At 38.5% G+C, this 20670-nt stretch overlaps 1 protein-coding gene across 5 annotated transcripts in view; it reads left to right on the forward strand.

Moving 5' to 3' along the window:
• Nucleotides 1-20670, forward strand: part of OPHN1 (oligophrenin 1) — a 627113-nt gene that overhangs the window by 352060 nt on the left and 254383 nt on the right. For all 5 annotated transcript variants that reach the window (XM_024988791.2, XM_024988795.2, XM_024988793.2 and 2 more), the window contains 5 exons: nucleotides 3591-3682; nucleotides 8181-8259; nucleotides 10620-10653; nucleotides 11199-11261; nucleotides 15720-15794. In XM_024988791.2, coding sequence (XP_024844559.1) covers nucleotides 3591-3682; nucleotides 8181-8259; nucleotides 10620-10653; nucleotides 11199-11261; nucleotides 15720-15794 — 343 coding nt within the window. The remainder of the gene's footprint in view (nucleotides 1-3590; nucleotides 3683-8180; nucleotides 8260-10619; nucleotides 10654-11198; nucleotides 11262-15719; nucleotides 15795-20670) is intronic.

Raw genomic sequence — 20670 nt, forward strand, 5'->3', positions numbered from 1 at the left:
TCCCAGAACGGTTGTCAAGCTGCTGCTGGATCAAGCTGGGACCTGGGGCTTGGTATCAGCCTGTTGCTTGGTGGGTCTGGATCTTGGGTAAGCTGGTTGTGGGACATGATGTATCTCAAAGCTGATTTCAGCACATTGCTTGGCAGTGTTGGGGCCCAATATGTTCTAGGGCTGTTACCTGTCTGCTGCAGAGTAAACGAGTTCCTTGGGGCTCATGCCAGCTTATTGGTGGGTGGGCCTGAATCCTGGAGTGTCTGGGTAGTCCTGGGGGACCTATTGCTGCCTCTAGCCTGCTGGTGGATGCAGCTGTATCCCTGTATGGCTCCTAGGGCTTGTGCTAACTGGCTGGTGGATAGGGCCATGTCCAACATTAATAAGCTACAGGGAGGATTCCAAAATGGTGCTTTCTAGCATTTTTTTTCCTCATGGTAGAATTAGCACCTCAAAATGGTAGCCTCCAGCTTCTATGTCCCCAGGGTGAGTTCCACTTGGCTCATGTCTCTCTGTATGGCTCTCTACTATCAGCAGGTGAATATGACCCAGGAACCTTCCTCCTTGCTTCTCAGAGCATGTGAGATTTTGTGTGCAACCTTTAAGAATAGAATACCTATTTCCTGTACACCTCTGGCTCTCCTTAAAGCAAGCCCTGCTGGCTTTCAAAGTCATATATTCTGAGGCCTTGTCTTCTCGGTTCAGGACCCCTTGACTAGGAATCTAATATGAAGATCAAACCCCTTGCTCCTTGAGGATAAATTCTACGATTGTGATTATCCTCTTATTTGTGGATCACCTGTTTAGAGGTGTGGGCCTTGACTCTACCATGCATGCGCCCCTCCCACCTATCTAGTTGTGATTCTTTCCTTATATCTGTAATTGTAGAAGATCTTTCCTGCTAGTCTTCAGGTCATTCTCACCATTGACTGTTGCTCTGTAAATAGTTGTAATGTTACTGAACAGGGTTCTTGGCCTTCCCCAGTCAATAGAAATTGACTACAGACCAGACAAGAAGTTCAGGCAAGGCTTTATTGTGGCCCCTGATGCATCAGGGGCAGCAAGAACAGACAACAAGTTCCCTTACTTGATTGCCTCCCAAAGCAGGGCAAGGTTGGTCCTTATAGGGGTGAGGGTAGAAGTGTGTCCACGGGTTGGAACAGAGGGGTAGCTTAGGCTTTTTGTCCACACCATAGGTGGTGGTGTGTGTAGGGGGCATGCACAATACTCTGCTTTTGCTCCCATCCCCCTGCTTTTGCTCCAGGCTCTTCAAAAGTGGCAGTTTTTTTTGTCTCTTTGTATCTTTTGTCCACAATTTGTCCCAACTGGGCATGCATGCAGTTATTTTTGGTCCCATACAATTTGCTTGCATTTTGTTGCTGGAACAGTGGTGTGGCCATGTGCAAGCATTGCAACACGGCAACAAAGGGTCTGAGGTCTGTCTGTCTCAGTAATTTTGGTGGGCCTATGGGAGGAGGTAAGCTCAGGTTTCTCCTACTCCACCATCTTGGGCACTCTTGTTTCAAGAACTAGTCTTAAATCCTAGTTCCAAGGCCTAATAAATTGTGATCTTGAGTAAATCAGTTATGGTTGCTCACTATCATTTTTCTCATCAGAAAAAATGTCAAGGATGATAGTCTAGTTTATAAATATTTATTGAACACTAACTTTTTACTAGGTGCTAGAGATATAAAGATAAATAAGATGCTGCCCACATCCTTGAGTTCTTAGTCAAGTAGGGGAATCAGACGTGAAAAAGAGAGGCTTTAATACAATGCAGAAAACACAAAGTAGACAGTATATATATTGGGGAAAGATTTTTGAGGAAATGAAAGCTGAACTGCAGGTTGTAGCACAAGTGAGTTTGTCAAAGAATATAGATAAAGTCATTTTGGGTGGAGGAAACAATATATGCAAAGTTGGAGTCATGAAAGAGCATGATACATGTGTGAAATAGGAGTTCTTTCACACTGATGGGACATCATAAATTAGATGAGGGTGGCTGAAGGTGAACCTGGAGTGGTGGGAAGGATGTTGTCCCTTGAGCTGTGATGTCATCTCACCAAATCTAATGGAGTTGAGAGTTTAAAAAGGGAATGTGAGCACATGATGTAGTTAATTACTCTTATCTTGCAAGGCTGACAATGCTTGATATCCTAAGTGTTGGAGTTTTAGAAGGCAGATTGAAAGATGAATATAGAATTGTGTTTCTCTAGTGCAGGAGCAAGAAAAACGATAGACCTGCAAAGGGCTTGAGTGTGACAATGAGAGGGAATTTATTTGATGATCAACTGTATGGGCCAGTTAGGACAGTATAGTGCTTAGGTACAAACTTGGCACTTTGGGCAGAAACACAAATTCAGTGTTTCTGAATTTGAGACAGCAAGGTTGGTAGTATTATTCCCATTTAATAGATTATGAAGTTTATATTCAGAGAGGAAAAATTATTTACCTTGGGCCACATACCTAGTAAAAGTCATAACTGAGACAAGACCCCAGCTTTTAAACTTCTTAGTTTATTGATATTTCTACTATTCTGACTTGGGTGACTTTGGGTGAGCCATTTTGCCCCTCTGAGCTTCACTTCCCTCTTAGGGCTGTTATGAAGAAAAGTGGTTTAAAGATACCTAGCATAATATGTGGCATGTATTAGTAATCAATAAATGTTACTTCTCTTTTCTATACCACATTGCCTCTGTTGTAAACTGAACTAGGTGGGATTTGAGGAATTTTAATCTGTGAACATGGGCTTCCCTTGTGACTCAGTGGTAAATAATCTTCCAGCAGTGTAGAAGCCACAGGGAACACAGGTTCGATCCCTGGGTCAGGAAGGTCCCCTGGAGGACATGGCAACCCACTCCAGTATTCTTGCCTGGAGAATCCCATGGACAGAGGAGCATGGCAGGCTATAGTCCATGGGGTGGCAAAGAGCTGAACATGACTGAAGCAACTTAACACACACTCAACCTGTGAACCCAATGAATTTCTATGGTTTTGTTAAGTGCCCACAAGACTAATGTGGGATACGTTGTCCTGCACACATGAAATACCAAATTCCACCTTGACTATGACAAAAATATCCTTATTTTCCCTACTCCTGCCCTATCTTTGGAGAGACTGCTTTTGTAATTCCCATCATCTTAAAGGTTCTGGAAATGGGAAACCAAAAATGTTTTTCCTCCTATCTTCTATCTGCCACTGTAATGGAAGGGACATTTCAGAAACCACTTACCCAGTGTAATCTCCCTACCTAGAAGTCTCATGAAATTTTATTTTGTATACTTAATACCATTTGTGCACCCCATTTCTCCTACATCCCCCTTATGAGTTTCCTATTTAATATACCATACTTGGAAAAGAATACTGGTTTATTCTGAGCAGTTTCTTCTGAACTCAGTCATTGATTTTTGGAACAGAGAAAAACCATCTGCCACCTTGCTACAACTACGCTTTGAGGGGACAAGGTCCTCAATGAGGCTAAACATTGTTCCTGCTGCCATAACAGATGCCTTCCAAGTGACATTAAGGACACTGCAGTAAGCAAAAGAAGCTTCTGTGTATTTTTTACAAACTGGCTATTCATCCTTCTGTTATTTCAGGGGCCCTTGGACTTAACTCTGAAGTACTGTGTGAGAAGGAAGACGGAGTCTATCGATAAGAGATTCTGTTTCGATATAGAAACAAATGAAAGGTAAGGATGTGAACTGGCAGCATCCCATGTGCCAGTTTCTGAGCCTGGGTAGGTATTTTATTTTCATCTGTCATCTCTTTTTGATAAAAATGAGCAAAACTATTCATGACACCATTTTATTGGCTCTTTTGGCTGCCCCTCCCAGAGATCCCTGTTAGAGCTGGACCAGAGCTGGTTCTCTCTATTCAAGGTTCAGTCAGCTTTGCCTTACTTGCTGTAGGCAGAAGTTACTCCTAGGATTTAATTTGCTATGATATATGCAAAAGGTCAGTATTTGGTGATGCTGCAAAAGAACAGGATAACAAAACTCATTCTTTTTTATCCCAATATACAAGAACAAATTAATTGAAACACATATTTAAGGGAACGTAGATTGGATGGAGGGTGGTAGTTCTACTGGGGATGCTTTTTTTCCCCCATTTGGTACAAATGATGTGGATTTTTCCTACCTTGCAGATATTTATGTAAAGTGTAAATAGTTTAATTATCAACTTTCTGATTTCAGCAAAGCTTGCAATCTTTGGACTTGGTTGCATTTGTTCCTATCCAATTCTCTCTTTTTGTCTTTTCAACCTGGACAATTTATTGGTAGGGAACTTTAACTTTTACTTTTGAATTTTAAAATGAGAGCATTTGGAGTAACTTTGGAAAGAGACATTTTATGTAGTTGGGAAGTTGATCCACAATTTAGTGAGTATATGTGTTTCTATATTTTATTTCCATCTATTATTCCTATGTATTTGGCATTAAGTATTATAATAGAATTTAACAAAAGATCAGATTGCTAGAAAGGAACTTGGTTGAATTACAATATCATATGAGCAAAACTATCAGTGACTAGAATCATATAGATCAGATTAAGAAAATAAGGCATTTTTTTTGGTCTTGGTATAAGTAGCTATTAGTTCCCTTTCCCATTTTAAATTTATGTATGTGAATCTATATGCTCTCTTTGTTAAGAATGGATGGTCCCAGTCAAAGATGGCTGTAATAGTAAACAGTGTTAGTGAAAATCATGAGGCTGTCACTCATTTCCACCCCACAACTTTGAGCTCAGTAGGAAGGGGAAAGCAACTGTTGGCTGTGGCTTCCTTTTTATGAACCTTTAGTGTTTTTGGGTCTGCTGAATTAATGCACTTAAATAAAGTTAAAGTTTTTCTGTGTCTAATTCCATTCTGATTCAGTTTTCAGCTTAAATTTGCAAGCCACCTACAAGTATTATTCTCATAGACTCAAAGCATTTGCAAACAGTTTGGCCCTGAGGTTGAGGGCAAGGATCAATATATATTTATAAGGATCTATCTATCTATCTATAGATATATTGCATCTAGTGCTATGTATGGCTCATAGTAGATACTGAATCTGGTATTCATTTTTAAAATTTTCCCCTACCCAAGAATACTGGGGAATTCTGAAGCTAGAACTCAGGATTAAAGTTTTGATATAGCTATGATTTTACTTACCACATATTGGGCATTTAAAAAATATTCCTCCACTGAACTCCGCCCTTATTTTACAGGTGAGGAGACGGGGACTTGTATATGTTTAATTGCCTTGCCTAATCAAAGTCACATAGTGGCAAGATTGAGCTCAAACTCTGGTCTGTAGGTCTCTAAACCCCATGTTCTTTTCAATTTTATTCCATTGTCTATTATAAGCAGAATAAATATGTTGTGAGATAGAGGGTCAAATATAATAATGCACAGATGCTGAGGTGCCTCTGTGTGTGTGGAGTTTTCTGAGTAATATGATGTCCGCATCTGCTTTCCTGGCTGGTCAATCTGATATAAGGGGCAGAGGCAGGCCTCGCAGTAGACATCAGGCACCTGTACTCATGTTCCCTGCTGAATTGAACAGATGGCTCTTTGAATCCCCTTTTCTATTTCTGGGATAGAGGATAACTTTTTTTTTATTGTTCCTACCAATATTTGAAGCCACAGTCTCATAGCTCATCAGAACTTGAAGGACATTATAGTAATAATAATAACATTGATGATGACAATGACAGCAACAACTGCTAACATTCACTGAGTACCTCTATGTGCTAGGCACCATTCTCAACCTTTATTTTATTGTTTTTCTTTGCTTTTTTAATTATTTATTTTAATTTGAGTCTAATTGCTTTACAATATTGTGGTGGTTTTTGCCATACATTGACATGAATCAGCCAGGGTGTACATGTGTTCCCCCCATCCTGAAGCGCCCTCCAACCTCCCTCCCCAACCCATCCCTCTGGGTTGTCCCAGAGCACTGGCTTTGAGTGCCCTGCTTCATGCATCAAACCTGTACTGGTCATCTATTTTACATATGGTAATATACATGTTTCAATGTTATTCTCTCAAATGATCCCACCCTCGCCTTCTCTCACAGAGTCCAAAAGTCTGTTCTTTACATTTGTGTCTCTTTTGCTATCTTCCATATAGGGTTGTCATTACCATCTTTCTAAATTCCATATATATGCATTAATATACTGCATTGGTGTTTCTCTTTCTGACTTACTTCACTCTGTATAATAGGATCCATTTTCATCCACCTCGTTTTAAATGCATAATTTCCTTTAGTCTTCATCACAGTCACATGAAGTGGGCAGTGTTTCTATCCCAATCTCACAAAGACCAGGAGACAGAGAGAAGTTAAGCACTTAGATTATACAACTAGTAAATGTTAAAGCTAGGATCCAAATCCAGGTATACTAATTGCCAAGCCCACATTCTTAACCACTGAACTCTACTGCAAATATGTTATATATGCCTTTTTGTTTTAGAGGAGTGACTGAGACCTCAGGGTGGGCACAGGATTTGTCTAAAATCATGATGGAAAAGCCTGGCCTAGAAGTCAGTACTCTTTCTACTTTGTCATTTTGTTCTTAACAACATTGTTCTTTGAATTTGACTTTTAGTAGCACCAGAGAATCTCCAAATGCTTCCTGAATAGTCACTTATTTATTCTTTCAGCTTCTCTGTATGATCAAGGAAGGATACATACCAGCTTTCTGATTTCCTAAATAGGAAAAATGTGTCTGTAATAGGTTTAACTTCGTATCTAGTCTGCAGCATCTGCTTTATGTTTTTTGCCCATTTTCTTGCTTTCCTTCTTTCTAGCTTCAGGATCCATCTGGGTAATTATTTTTACAGAGATTTGTAGACTTTCTAGCCCCATAAGATATGTCTAAAAGGTTGGATATTTCTTAGAGAAAGGTAAACTTGAAAAGAGTCCAGTACTGAAAGCGAAGTCCTAGTTTTCAATTGATTCTGGCTTAAAGATCATTTGGGGGCTTTACTTATTAAGGAGTACTTTAATGTAGTAAGAGACAGAAGGACAGGTAGGATAGGAATCCCATGGTATCAGACTAAAAAGGACCTACCAGTTCATCAGATCCAAATCTTTTATGGCTAAAGAAATTGAAGCACAGTGACTTTTCCACTGAACTCTCTTGTCATTACTCTGTTACTGTTTCATGACTCAGAGAGGTCTCATCTTAACATGGAAGGAGCGAGAGGAACAAATATCTCCTGGTGGCACAACTAGGCAGAGAATGGAAGTGACCTTATGCCTGCAAGTAATATGATTAATCCCCAAATTCCAGTTTGGTTTTGAAGGTCCGAGAAGAACAGTGTATACCAAATTGGGGTATATCTGGGTATATAGTTGCAGTTACTGGAAATAAATAAAATAAAATTGGATTTCAAGTTGTATGTCATGCAGAAGAGGCCTTATAATGTATTAGCTAAGAAAGAACATGGCTGCTGGAATAAAATTCCTAAATCAAAACCCTGGCTCTACACTTACCACGGACTCAGGTAACTTCTCTGTGCCTCAGTTTTCCCTTCTGTAAAATAGGGATTTCTATAGTCCCTGCTTTATAGGCTTCTTGTGTAGATTAAGTGAATTTATACCTATAAAGTACTTATAGTACTATGGCACTGGCTGAGCATTCAGTAACTAGTAGTTGTTGTTATTATTTATAAGATTGCTTAAAAAAAAAAAATAAGATTGCTTAAATCAGCCAGAAGGCCTCCCTGTGCATGTTGTTGACTTCTTTCCAACCAAAGTGCTCCTTGGACATCCTAGGTGGTAGAAGTATCAAAGCCATTTTCCTGATACATGTACTTACAGTGAACATGCTCAGAACCATTTGAACTCAGACCAAATGACTGGCTTCTAAGAGCAAGAGGCAGGGAGAGCTTCAGTTTGTTTTAAGCACACAGTGGTATCAATTTAAGTCTGTATTATGGTGAGGTGTCAGCATCTGCCTTCATATTTCCTTGCCTGACCCTGGCATGAAGCCACCAAGATACTACCTCCATCAATGTTTCCAAAATTACTGTTCTCTAAGTTCCATTGTTTTTCTGAGTAAACAAAGATTTTGAAAAATTGGCAATCTATATCCCTGTGTCTGCTCAGTGTCATAACTCTCAGGGCTGAGCGGAACCCTAGATTATAAGACTCAATTCTCTCAGTTAACTTTTCTGCTCTCAACTTGTCATTTATTCCTTAGACCAGGAACCATCACTCTGCAAGCTCTTTCAGAAGCTAACAGAAGACTATGGATGGAGGCTATGGATGGGAAAGAACCTGTAAGTTACCCTGGGGAAACCTCAGTTACATAGGCCAGTATATGATTGTGCTCAAGTGGTAGCAGTGAGTCCAGGACAATTAAATGGTGGTAGATAATTCATACTCAAAAGTTTAGAGTTAGAAGGAAATGCTGAATAACATTTCTTGTTTAACAAGTTAGGCAACTTGAGTTCCAGAGATGGTAAAGGACTTCTCTAGAATTAGCCTCAGAAAGGCATCACAAGGGACCAGAAACTAGGTCTCTCAGCTTCTTTCTTCTTATACAGCTATGCCCACAAGGTTTTCTTAAGAAAGAAATTAAGCCTGTTTGTAGTTTATAGCATTAATATGTGTTCATATATAAGGATGGAAAATAATTTTCATGACTGTGAACAAGCATTTATTAAGATTTTATTCAGAATGGTTTTACTGCCTCTCCCTTACATTCCTAAGTCAGCTTATTCTCTTTAAGGGCAGGAGATGGCATTGCCATCCTATATCCCACAATGCACCATTCCATTTAGAACACTGTTACATAGGATTACAAGGAATACTTTTACAGGGCTAACAATTATCATAGAAAGACCAATATGAACAGTCAGGTCACCAAAAAGCATTTTTTTTCTTCAGTATCTTCTGTGTAGGTTTCTTCTTGTGGCATATGATGTAATGTCAGCTTCTTAATTTTGGAATCCCAAAAGGTTATATTTGGGTCTGGTTCTGCCATTCAATGATTGTGTGACCTTGAACTACTTATTTAATTTCTCTGAGATTCTTCTCTTTGATGAAATGGCTTTAATAATTTCTGTTCTAGCTATCTCACATAGTTTCTTTGAAAGAAATCAATTGAAAGCCAGTTTGTCAACCATAATATGCTGTATCAGTTTGAAGTTCTTCTCACTGGTCTGAAGTCTTGGTGCAAAGCTACTGAAATTCAGTAGTATTTGGGTACAATCTAATCTTCTTGCCTTATGCAAGGCAAAAGCTTGCTAAAATGGAGAATACATTACAGGGACTTCTTTCTGTGGTTTCTAGTGCCTTGAAGACTAGTGAGGAAGGCCCAGCTATAAGATTGCATGTATAGCAACTAAGAAGATACCAGGAGAGAACTGGTGTTGTAAGGACTGTCATCCAGAAAATAGGCCAGGGCCTTTCTCTGCTCCCTTCTCTCACAGAAACTTGGAACTTAACCGTTACATGCCTATGATATTTTTCTAGCAGGATACTAGCAAGCCCAGCAAGACATTTTATTCTTTTTTGTTGTTGTTCATATTTATTTCTTATTTTTTAATCAAAATATACTTAATTTACAATGTTGTAAGTCATTTTACTCTTAATTCCCTCTCCTAAACTTGCTCCCCCTTTAAAGTTTTAAAAATCAAAGGATACAGATGGCTTTTTGTGAAGAATGATGTTAGAACATGGGCCCTCTGAATGTGGATCCTTATCAACTTGACCTGTCTCACTGACCTATCCATGGGCATACACATATAGGCAGAAAATTTTATTTTAAAATGAGAGATTGTTAAAACAGATTATACAGATGGCACATAGAGGACTTATTTCCTGCATTACTAATGTTGCTTCTGCTCTACTAACAACCCCCCTCCCCAATTCACTAATATTACACATAGTAAGAAGATCAGTTCTTGAAGGAACATCTACTGCAACGCTGATAATTTTAGAGATATGAATTTTGAAGTCTAGAGAATGAATGGGACATGCCTAAGTTTCATAATGATGTAGCCATAAAGCCAAGACTAGGCTTCAGGAGTCAAGGATCTCCTCTTGTTTCTCACATAGCTATCACAATTCATACTTTAAGATGACTCAGAGAAAGTTTGGTGAATACATGGATCTCTTTCAGATGGGCACTTGCTTTTCTACCCATCTGGGTAGAAAATACCCACTAACACCTTTGGGTAAGGAGATTGATATTAGTAATATTTAAATTTTACCATCAGCTATTCAACACTGCAGTCTCCTATCCAGATCATTGAAGGTTTGTTTGGTGAGGCTTATTACAGCAAGATCTAACTCTGCTTTCTTCTGCCAATAACCTGGAGAAAACCACTTCCTTTCTGTCATACTCTCTTGCTCCATCAGGAACAGTTTTACATAAGTAAATGTCTAAGATGGGTAGGCTACCACTGCAGTGAGCTGTGTGAAATCCAATGTAATCTTCAGGGATTGTTAATTCTACTGTTTCTAGTGACCTAGGCAAAAATGATTCTGTTTAGCCTGTTTATTACTTGTTAAACTCTTAAAGTCACTAATGCTTTTGATGGCTTATTTGAGGAAAGATATTTAATTTTTCTATACTTACCTATAGTTATTTGCAATATCCATGGCTCTTTCTGTCTCTTTTTTTTTTTTGTAGATCTACCACAGCCCTATAACAAAACAGGAAGAAAGTAAGTTCGATTTCTGATCTACTGGCATTATAAACTGTTAGCTATCCTAATCACAGTAAATCCTATCATGAATAATTTGTAATATTGATGCAAATATATTTATGGATACCTTTGTGTGAAATGAAATTCAGACCTGCTTTTTTAGAAGATGTCTTTCGATTGAACTAAGGAAGTCACTTTATCTATCTTAGATATTTGGTGGGGTAGTTGTAGTAATATAGAGAAACACTAATTATATTCTTATTTTTCTAGACATACAATAGAAATTGTGTGCATTTCCAGCCTAATTTTTCACACTTGATGTAGCTCATGCCTCAAGCAGATATACAAAAAAGGTCGAGTAAAAACATTTTGTGTTATAAGAGTAACACAACTCTAACCACTTCTCTCACCCAAATGAAGAATCTTTCCATTTAATGGTGATTGAAGGAGAGAGACTAAAGCCCTAATTCTCTCACTGTAGTCTGTTAACCAGATCCCTGAAGGTTTTTTAGGTGAGGCTTATTGCAGCAGGATCTAACTCTGCTTTCTTTTGCTTGAAACAGTGGAACTGAATGAAGTGGGATTCAAGTTTGTTAGGAAGTGCATCAATATAATTGAGACCAAAGGTAAGATATGAGCCATAGCCTTGGCATCAATTGAATCTGTTTATTCTTTTTTAAATGATTTTAAAAATGTATTTAATTTTTATTGACATATAGTTGATGTGCAATATTAGGATCACAGCCTTGTCATGGCAAAGAGGCTAGCATAACTCAATAAAGCCATGAGTCATACCATGCAGGGCCATCCAAGACAGATGGGTCACAGTGAAGAGTTCTGACAAAACAAAAACCTCCAGTGATCCAGTGGAGGAGGAAATGGCAAACCACATCACTATTCTTGCCTGGAGAACCCCATGGACAGTATGAAAAGACAAAAAGATATGGAACTGGAAGATGAATCCCCCAGGTTAAAAGGTGTCCAATATGCTACTGCAGAAGATCTGAGGGCAATTATGAGGGCCATTACTAATATCTACAGAAAGAATGAAGCAGATGAGCCAAAGTGGAAATGATGCTCAGTTATAGATGGAGGTGAAAGTAAAGTCCAATGTTGTAAAGAACAATAGTGTATAGGAACCTGGAATGTTAGGTCCATGAATCAAGGCAAATTGGACATGGTCAAGCAGGAGATGGAGCGCGTGAACATCAAAATCTTAGGAATCATTGAACTAAAATGGACAAGAATGGGTGAATTTAATTCAGATAACCATTTTATGTGTGTGTGTGTGTGTGTGTGTGTGTGTGTGTGTGTGTGTGTGTGTGTATAGTATCTACTCTACTACTGTGGGCAAGAATCCCTTAGAAGAAATGCAGTAGAACTCATAGTCAACAAAGGAGTCCAAAATACAGTATTTGGGTGCAACCGCAAAAAGCGCACAGACAGTTCATTTTCAAGGCAAACCATTCATCTCCACAGTAATCTGTCTATACCCCAAATACTAGTGCTAGAGAAGCTGAAGTTGAACAGTTCTATGAAAACCTACAAGACCTTCTAAAACTAACACCAAAAAAAATGTCCTTTCCATCATAGGGGATTGGAATGCAAAAGTAGGAAATCAAGAGATACATGGACTAACTGGCAAGTTTGGCCTTGGAGTAAAAAACGAAGCAGGGCAAAGGCTAAAAGAGTTTTGACAAGAGAACTTGCTGATCATGGCAAACACCCTTTTCAACAACCCAAGAGACAATTCTACACATGGACATCACCAGATGGTCAATACCAAACTCAGATCGATTGTGTTCTTTGCAGCCAAAGATGGAGAAGCTCTGCAAAGTCAGCAAAAACAAAACCTGGAGCTGACTGTGGCTCAGATCATGAGCTCCTTATTACAAAATTCAGGCTTAACTTGAAGAAAGTAGGGAAAACCATGAGGCCATTCAGTTAAGTTCAGTTCAGTCGCCCAGTCGTGTCTGACTCTTTGCGACCCCATGAATCGCAGCACGCCAGGCTTCCCTGTCCATCACCAACTCCCAGAGTTCATTCAAACTCACGTCCATTGAGTCAGTGATGCCATCCAACCATCTCATCCTCTATCGTCCCCTTCTTCTCCCGCCCCCAATCCCTCCCAGCATCAGAGTCTTTTCCAATGAGTCAACTCTTCGCATGAGGTGGCCAAAGTACTGGAGTTTCAGCTTTAGCATCATTCCTTCCAAAGAACACCCAGGACTGATCTGCTTTAGAATGAACTGGTTGGATCTCCTGGCAGTCCAAGGGACTCTCAAGAGTCTTCTCCAACACCACAGTTCAAAAGCATCAATTCTTCGGCGCTCAGCTTTCTTCACAGTCCAACTCTCACATCCATACATGACTACTGGAAAAACCAGAGCCTTGACTAGACGGACCTTTGTTGGCAAAGTGATGTCTTTGCTTTTGAATATACTATCTAGGTTGGTCATAACTTTTCTTCCAAGGAGTAAGCATCTTTTAATTTCATGGCTGCAGTCACCATCTGCAGTGATTTTGGAGCCCCAAAAAATAAAGTCTGACACTGTTTCCACTGTTTCCCCATCTATTTGCCATGAAGTGATGGGACCAGATGCCGTGATCTTCGTTTTCTGAATGTTGAGCTTTAAGCCAACTTTTTCACTCTCCACTTTCACTTTCATCAAGAGGCTTTTTAGTTCCTCTTAACTTTGTGTCATAAGGGTGGTATCATCTGCATATCTGAGGTTATTCATATTTCTCCCAGCAATCTTGACTCCAGCTTGTGCTTCTTCCAGCCCAGTGTTTCTCATGATGTACTCTGCATATAAGTTAAATAAGCAGGGTGACAATATACAGCCTTGATGTATTCCTTTTCCTATTTGGAACCAGTCTGTTATTCCATATGCAGTTCTAACTGTTGCTTCCTGAACTGCATATAGGTTTCTCAAGAGGCAGGTTAGGTGGTCTGGTATTCCCATCTCTTTCTGAATTTTCCACAGTTTGTTGTGATCCACACAGTCAAAGGCTTTGGCATAGTTAATAAAGCAGAAATAGATATTTTTCTGAAACTCTCTTGCTTTTTCCATGATCCAGCGGATGTTGGCAATTTGATCTCTGGTTCCTCTGCCTTTTCTAAAACCAGCTTGAACATCTGGAAGTTCACGGTTCATGTATTGCTGAAGCCTGGCTTGGAGAATTTTGAGCATTACTCGGCCATTAAGTATGACCTAAATCAATTCCCTTTATACAGCTGTGATGAGTGGATTCAAGGGATTAGATTTTGGAGACAGAATGTCTAAGGAACTATGTATGGAGATTTGTAACATTGTATAGCAGGCAGTGACCAAAGCCATTCCAAAGAAAAAGAAATACAAGGAGGCCACGTGGTTGTCTGAGGAAGCATTGCAAATAGCTGAGGAATGAAGTAAAGCAAAGACAGGGGAGAAAGGGAAAGACATACCAAACAGAATGTGGAGTTCCAGAGAATGGCAAGGAGAGAAAAGAAGTCCTACTTAAACTAACAATGCAAAGACATAGAGGAGAACAGTACAATGGGAAAGGCTGGAGATCTCTTCAAGAAAATTGAAGATCTTATGGGAACATTTCATTCAAGGATGGGCACAATAAAGGATAGAAACATTAAGGATGTAACAGAAGTAGAAGGTATTAAGAAGAGGTGGCAGGAATACACAGAAGAACTATACAAGAAAGGTCTTAATGACCCAGATAACCACGATGGTGTGTGGTCACTCATCTAGAACTAAACATCCTGGAGTTTGAAGTCAAGTGTGACTTAGGAAGCATTATTACAAACAAAGCTAGTGGAGGAGACAGAATGCCAGCTGAGATATTTAAAATACTAAAAGATGATGCTGTTAAAGTGCTGCACTCAATAAGTCAGCAAATTTGGAAAATTCAGCTGTGGCCACAGGACTGAAAAAGGTCAGTTTTTATTCCAATCTCAAAGAAGGGCAATGCCAAAGAACGTTCAAACTACTGTACAATCATGTTCATTTCACATACAAGTAAGGTTATATTCAGAATCCTTCAAGCTAGGCTTTAGCAGTATGTGAACTGAGCTTCCAGATGTACAAGATGGGTTTCAAAGAGGCAGAGGAACCAGAACTCAAATTGCCAACATTCTTAGGATTATGGAAAAAGCAAAGGAGTTCCAAAAAGACATATACTTCTGTTTCATTGACTATGCTAAAGCCTTTGACTGTGTGGATCCCAACAATCTGTGGAAAATTCTTAAAAAGATGGGAATACCAGACCACCTTACCTTTCTCCTGAGAAAACTGTATTATGGTCAAGAAGCAACACTTAGAACCAAATATGAATAATTTGTGGTTTCCTGCTTTTAGTGATAAAGAACTTCAAATGGCATATAAAATATTTTTAAATACTATCTGGCACTTTTCAAGCAGTGTTATGATAGTTCCACTCTAAATAAATAAGAGTTCAGTTTCTGCCACAATACATATTGATTTAAAAATTGTTGGGGACAAAGTTAAAATCCAGCAAATGTGGCATTAATATTTTTCTAGGTTGATAATACTTTCTTATTTCTGAGAATGTTTTGAATGTAGGCAAGGGTAGCATATAAGCCAGGGCTCTTTTTTCCCCCTAAATGTTGCTTCAATCTTTCTCAGTACACAAAATATTCACTTGCTTCACACCTGCCATACTCTAGCTCTCTCTTACTTTATATCCCTGCCCAAGGACAACTTCAAGGTTGATATCTCCTCCTTTTTCAACTAAACTCAAGCTTCTTTCCAAAATGATGATGCTGTTCTCTGTTATCCGCTGCTAATCACATAAGCATTTTTTTTTTCTATTTACTATAGAATGTGTTCTTTTCTAGTCATGTTATTGAGGGTTTGGTACAATCCAAATGAAAGTATGGAAAGAATAATTTGCAGAGATGTTTCAGGACTGTTTCCTTATTGTAGAGGAGGGCTGGAGAGATTGGAGACAGTAGGGAGACCCTTTCTTGTTTGAACTGAATCCATTGTGTAAATACCCACTTTTTCTACCTTGAGGGAGATGAAAGTTCTAGCTATATTAATAAAACTGACCTGGTTTTCTTTCTCTAGGAATCAAGACAGAGGGATTGTACCGTACCGTGGGCAGCAATATTCAGGTTCAGAAGCTGCTGAATGCCTTTTTTGGTAACAATTTTAATTTCATAATTGTTTTGGAGAGTTGTTTGTATATTAGAAAGAAATATGGCTATAAGAGAAAGGAGACATTGATAAAGGTTGTAGAATATATTTTTAAATATAAAATGTACACTTACTTGCCTATGCTGAGTCAGAGACACCTTTCCTTGAAACAATGATTAGCTTCTCTCCTTCTCAAATCTGGATTCTACCCCAACCTCTCCATTGGAACTACTCTGGCCAGGCATAGAAGGTATATTCTTGTGAAGTTCATGAACTCTTTTCAGTTTCTACCTTACTTGGTATCCTTATTGACCACTCCCTCCTTTTGAATCTTTCTCTCTACATGACATTTATGATTCAACAGTCTCTTAATTCTTCTAACATCATGTATTATTCCTTTCAAGTGACTTTTGTCAGGTCCTTTTTCTTCTTATTTTTTAAATCTTGTCTGGGTATTTTCCAGCCTTCTATCTTTGCCCCCCATTCACTACTTCAACATGTTTTCCTAATGATTAGATTTTTATCTTAGCTATGGATCATATTTTTCTTTTTTTTACATAAGTCTGGTAAGTTTTGTTACATGCTGTACATCGTGACTTGAGTGTTGCAGTTTTGGTGATTTATTTTTTAGTGTGTTGAATTTTATTTTGCAGTGAGTTATTTGTGTATCAGATTGCTTCATTTGAGGATTATTTTTAATCTTATTAGGACAGATATAAAGTATTCTTTCCTGGCTAGTTTAGCCTTACATTTAAGGTCTAATTTCTTTTGTCTCTTCATTTTTAGTGTTTGGAACTTAAACAGTTGCCAGCTCTGTGTGAGTTCTGGGTATTCTTCAGAATAAAGCTTCTTGGTATTTCTTTGTCTGGCCTCATGGATTTTCGTCTTAGGCACTCATGGTTTTGTATTCAGTGACAGACTCAAGTGGACTCACAGCTAAGGGTTTTTCAGTTCTTTTTCTACATAGATCCCTCTTCTCTGGTATTCTGACCTGCAAAGTTTACTCTGAACTTCTAGTTAACTCAGCCTTTCTGACCTCTGATCTTTGTCTCTTCAACTGAGCAAAACGTCCATGCTCAGCTTGAGCTCTCACTCCCAATGCTACCATCCAGAAAATGTTTTCAGGTAGCAAACTGGTAATGATAAGGCTTATCTTGCTTTTCCCCCTGTTTTAGGGTTCTATACTCTGTATTGTTCAAGTACTACAAACAGCTATTTCTTATATTTTGTCCCAAATTCTAATTGTTATCACAGGAGAGAAAGTCTGGTTCTGGTTACTTCAACTCTCTTTGCTTTTTACTAGCACCTCTGTGCTGTCAACACACCAAAATCACTAATCCAGACATCATATCATGAGTTCTAAACTAATGGATCCAGTTTCCCACTGGACCTGTGCTTTTCAAACATATTTAGGTCATGGTGCACATTGGGCTTCCCTGGTGGCTCAGTGGTAAAGAATCTACCTGCCAAAGCAGGAGATGAGGGTTCGATCCCTGGATCAGAAAGATCTCCTAGAGAAGGAAATAACAACCCACTTCAATATTCTTGTGTAGGAAATCCTGTGGCTAGAGGAACCTGGCAGGCTACAGTCCACAGGGTTGCAAAAGAGTCAGACATGACTTAGTAACTAAACAACAACAGCAACATACTAGAATTATCATATCTGTGCAACACACTCTGGTAAATGGATAAAACTGATCATGGCTGAGGCAGTAATCCCCAAAGGCTGAGGAAATCAGTACTGGAATTTTTGCACAAGATCTCTGTACATAGATATTCCACAAGTACATCTGATTTGCATGCCCAAAATTAAACTCATTTTTTATGTCTTCATGAAAACCTGCTCTTCTTCCTGATTTTGAATGGTGATGAGCTGTTTGGTAATCTCAGTTCTCATAAAGTTTCATAGAACAAGTTGAGTGTGGAAAGTTGAAGTTTGGATAAAGCATATATTTTTGGTCTTTTCTGTGGTGCATAACTTAACTTCCACAACCTTACAGACTTGACATCTCAACCTGTTAGTACTTGAGGGTGCTATAGCATCCAGTAATAACAGTAATGTAGATTTTGCATTGCAAATTACATCACTGATGCCTCAATATGTCTTTGTTTATCACTTTACACTGTTGACTTTTAAAAATGTAAGTTCTGTTTTCCTGGCCAATTGACATTGTATTTTATAAGCTAAAGGACATTTCATATATAAAACAATTGACAGCATGGCCGAAGATACTTAGTCTCTGAAAAATTATTTAGTCTCATAAATTATTTAGAATTATATTTCCAGTATCACTACATTCTTCTACCTGATATATAATAAGCTAAAACAAAATGTCATACTACTCATCCTACTGATTCTGTTATAGGGTTCAATAGGACTGAAATGGTTCATTCAAATTACACATGACGGTACAATTCAGTTGGTATAGTGCATCTGTGCACATCAACCTTCAAATAGGAATATCTAAAAAATAGACAAAGAAGTTCTGAATATAAATATTTATAAATATAATGTGAAATAGTGTTAATTTACTTATGTATGCATACAACTGGTAAACCTTGATCCCTGGCCCATTATCTAAGTAATTCTAGATCTGGTGATGATCCTAATTCATTTATTTATTAATTTTAGCAAATATTTGAGTACCTACAAAGGGCCAAGCATTACACTCAGGGCTATAGATTAAACACTGAACATATTGCTTGTATTTCCTGTCTTTGTGCGACTTATATTCTATGGAGAAGACTCAGCTAGCATATAATCTATACTTATGTAAGGAGACCTCCCTTCAAAGCTTCTCTCGTATTATGTCTTCTGGAGATTTTCACCAGGATACTCAATTTCGCCGCTTCTTTTGACCTACCCTGATCTTTTCCCACACCACTATGAATTGGCTGCCTTGGCTTCATGTAGGCTCACCATAATTTATCCAGGAAGAAAAGCATTCATTTTCTTTTACCAGTATATCTTGTCCTTAATTCTTTCCTTAAGTCTCATGCTCTTTTCCAGCTATTTTTAACCCCTAAATCTGTATACTGTAGACTACCTTCTATGACATCTCCTATAATACTTAACTGTAGGCTTTCTTCTGTTGTTTACTAGAGCCTTTCATACTTCCTGTACCTAAAAAATATGTCTTTTTGGCAAATAAAATATAACAATCAAAAGGGATATATCCACAATTAATAATTATTTTTCAATCAGTTTGTTGGTTTACTAGTCACATTTCTCCCCTACCCTAGATTGTTGCATGATCAGTTCAGTTCAGTTCAGTCGCTCAGTCATGTCCAACTCTTTGTGACCCCATGAATCGTAGCACGCCAGGCCTCCCTGTCCATCATCCAACACCTGGAGTTCACTCAGACTCACGTCCATCGAGTCAGTGATGCCATCCAGCCATCTCATCCTCTGTCGTCCCCTTCTCCTCCTGCCCCCAATCCCTCCCAGCATCAGAGTCTTTTCCAATGAGTCAACTCTTCACATGAGGTGGCCAAAGTACTGGAGTTTCAGCTCCAGCATCATTCCTTCCAAAGAAATCCCAGGGCTGATCTCCTTCAGAATGGACTGGTTAGATCTCCTTGCAGTCCAAGGGACTCTCAAGAGTCTTTTGCAACACCACAGTTCAAAAGCATCAATTCTTCAGTGCTCAGCCTTCTTCACAGTCCAACTTTCACTTTCATACATGACCACAGGAAAAACCATAGCCTTGACTAGACAAACCTTTGTTGGCAAAGTAATGTCTCTGCTTTTGAATATGCTATCTAGGTTGGTCATAACTTTCCTTCCAAGGAGTAAGCGTCTTTTAATTTCATGGCTGCAGTCACCATCTGCAGTGATTTTGGAGCCCCCAAAAATAAAGTCTGGCACTGTTTCCACTGTTTCCCCATCTATTTCCCATGAAGTGATGGGACCAGATGCCATGATCTTCGTTTTCTGAATGTTGAGCTTTAAGCCACCTTTTTCACTCTCCACTTTCACTTTCATCAAGAGGCTTTTTAGTTCCTCTTCACTTTGCATATTCAAAAGCAGAGACATCTTTTCATGTGCATTTTGGGCACCTGTATGTCTTCTTTTAGATCTTCTGCCCATTTTTTTCACATTTTTAATCTATCTTTTGTTTAAATTAAAATAAATTTTATTGGAGTGTAGTTGATTTACAATGTTATGTTAATTTCAATTGTACAGAGTGAAGCAAGTCATATAGTAATACAAATATCATGAAATCATTTATATGTGGAATCTAAAAGAAGGATACAAATGAACTTATCTACAAAACAGAAATAGAATTACAGATGTAGAAAACAAGCTTATGGTTCTCAGAGGATAAGTTGGGGTGTATAATTTAGAAGATTGAAACTGACATATACATACTACTATATGTAAAGTAGATAACTGAGAAGGATCAACTGTATACCTCGGGGAACTCTGCTCATTACTTTGTAGTGACCTATATGGGAGAAGAATCTAAAAACAAGTGGATGTATGTATATCTGCCTATTTTTTGGTTGGGTTGTTTGTTCGGTTTTTTATGTTGAACTGCATGAGGTGTTTGTATATTTTGAACATTAATTCCATGTTGGTTGTTCTGGTAGTAAATAAATTTTCCCATTCTGAGGACTGTTTGTTCATTTTGCTTTTTAATTTTGGGGGAGATATCATTGATTTACAGTGTTGTGTTAGTCTCAGGTTCTTGCTTTTCCTTTGTTGCTTTTAATATTTGTTCCTTGCTTTTAATTTATGTCAGTTTGATTAATATGTGTCTTGGCATGTTCCTCCTTGTCTTTATCCTGTATGGGACTCTCTGTCCTTTTTGGACTTGGGTGACTGTTTCTTTTCTCATGTCAGTGAAGTTTTTGGCTATAATCTCTTCAAATATTTTCC

This window comes from Bos taurus, chromosome X (genome assembly GCF_002263795.3).
Source record: "Bos taurus isolate L1 Dominette 01449 registration number 42190680 breed Hereford chromosome X, ARS-UCD2.0, whole genome shotgun sequence".
Lineage (NCBI taxonomy): Eukaryota > Metazoa > Chordata > Mammalia > Artiodactyla > Bovidae > Bos > Bos taurus.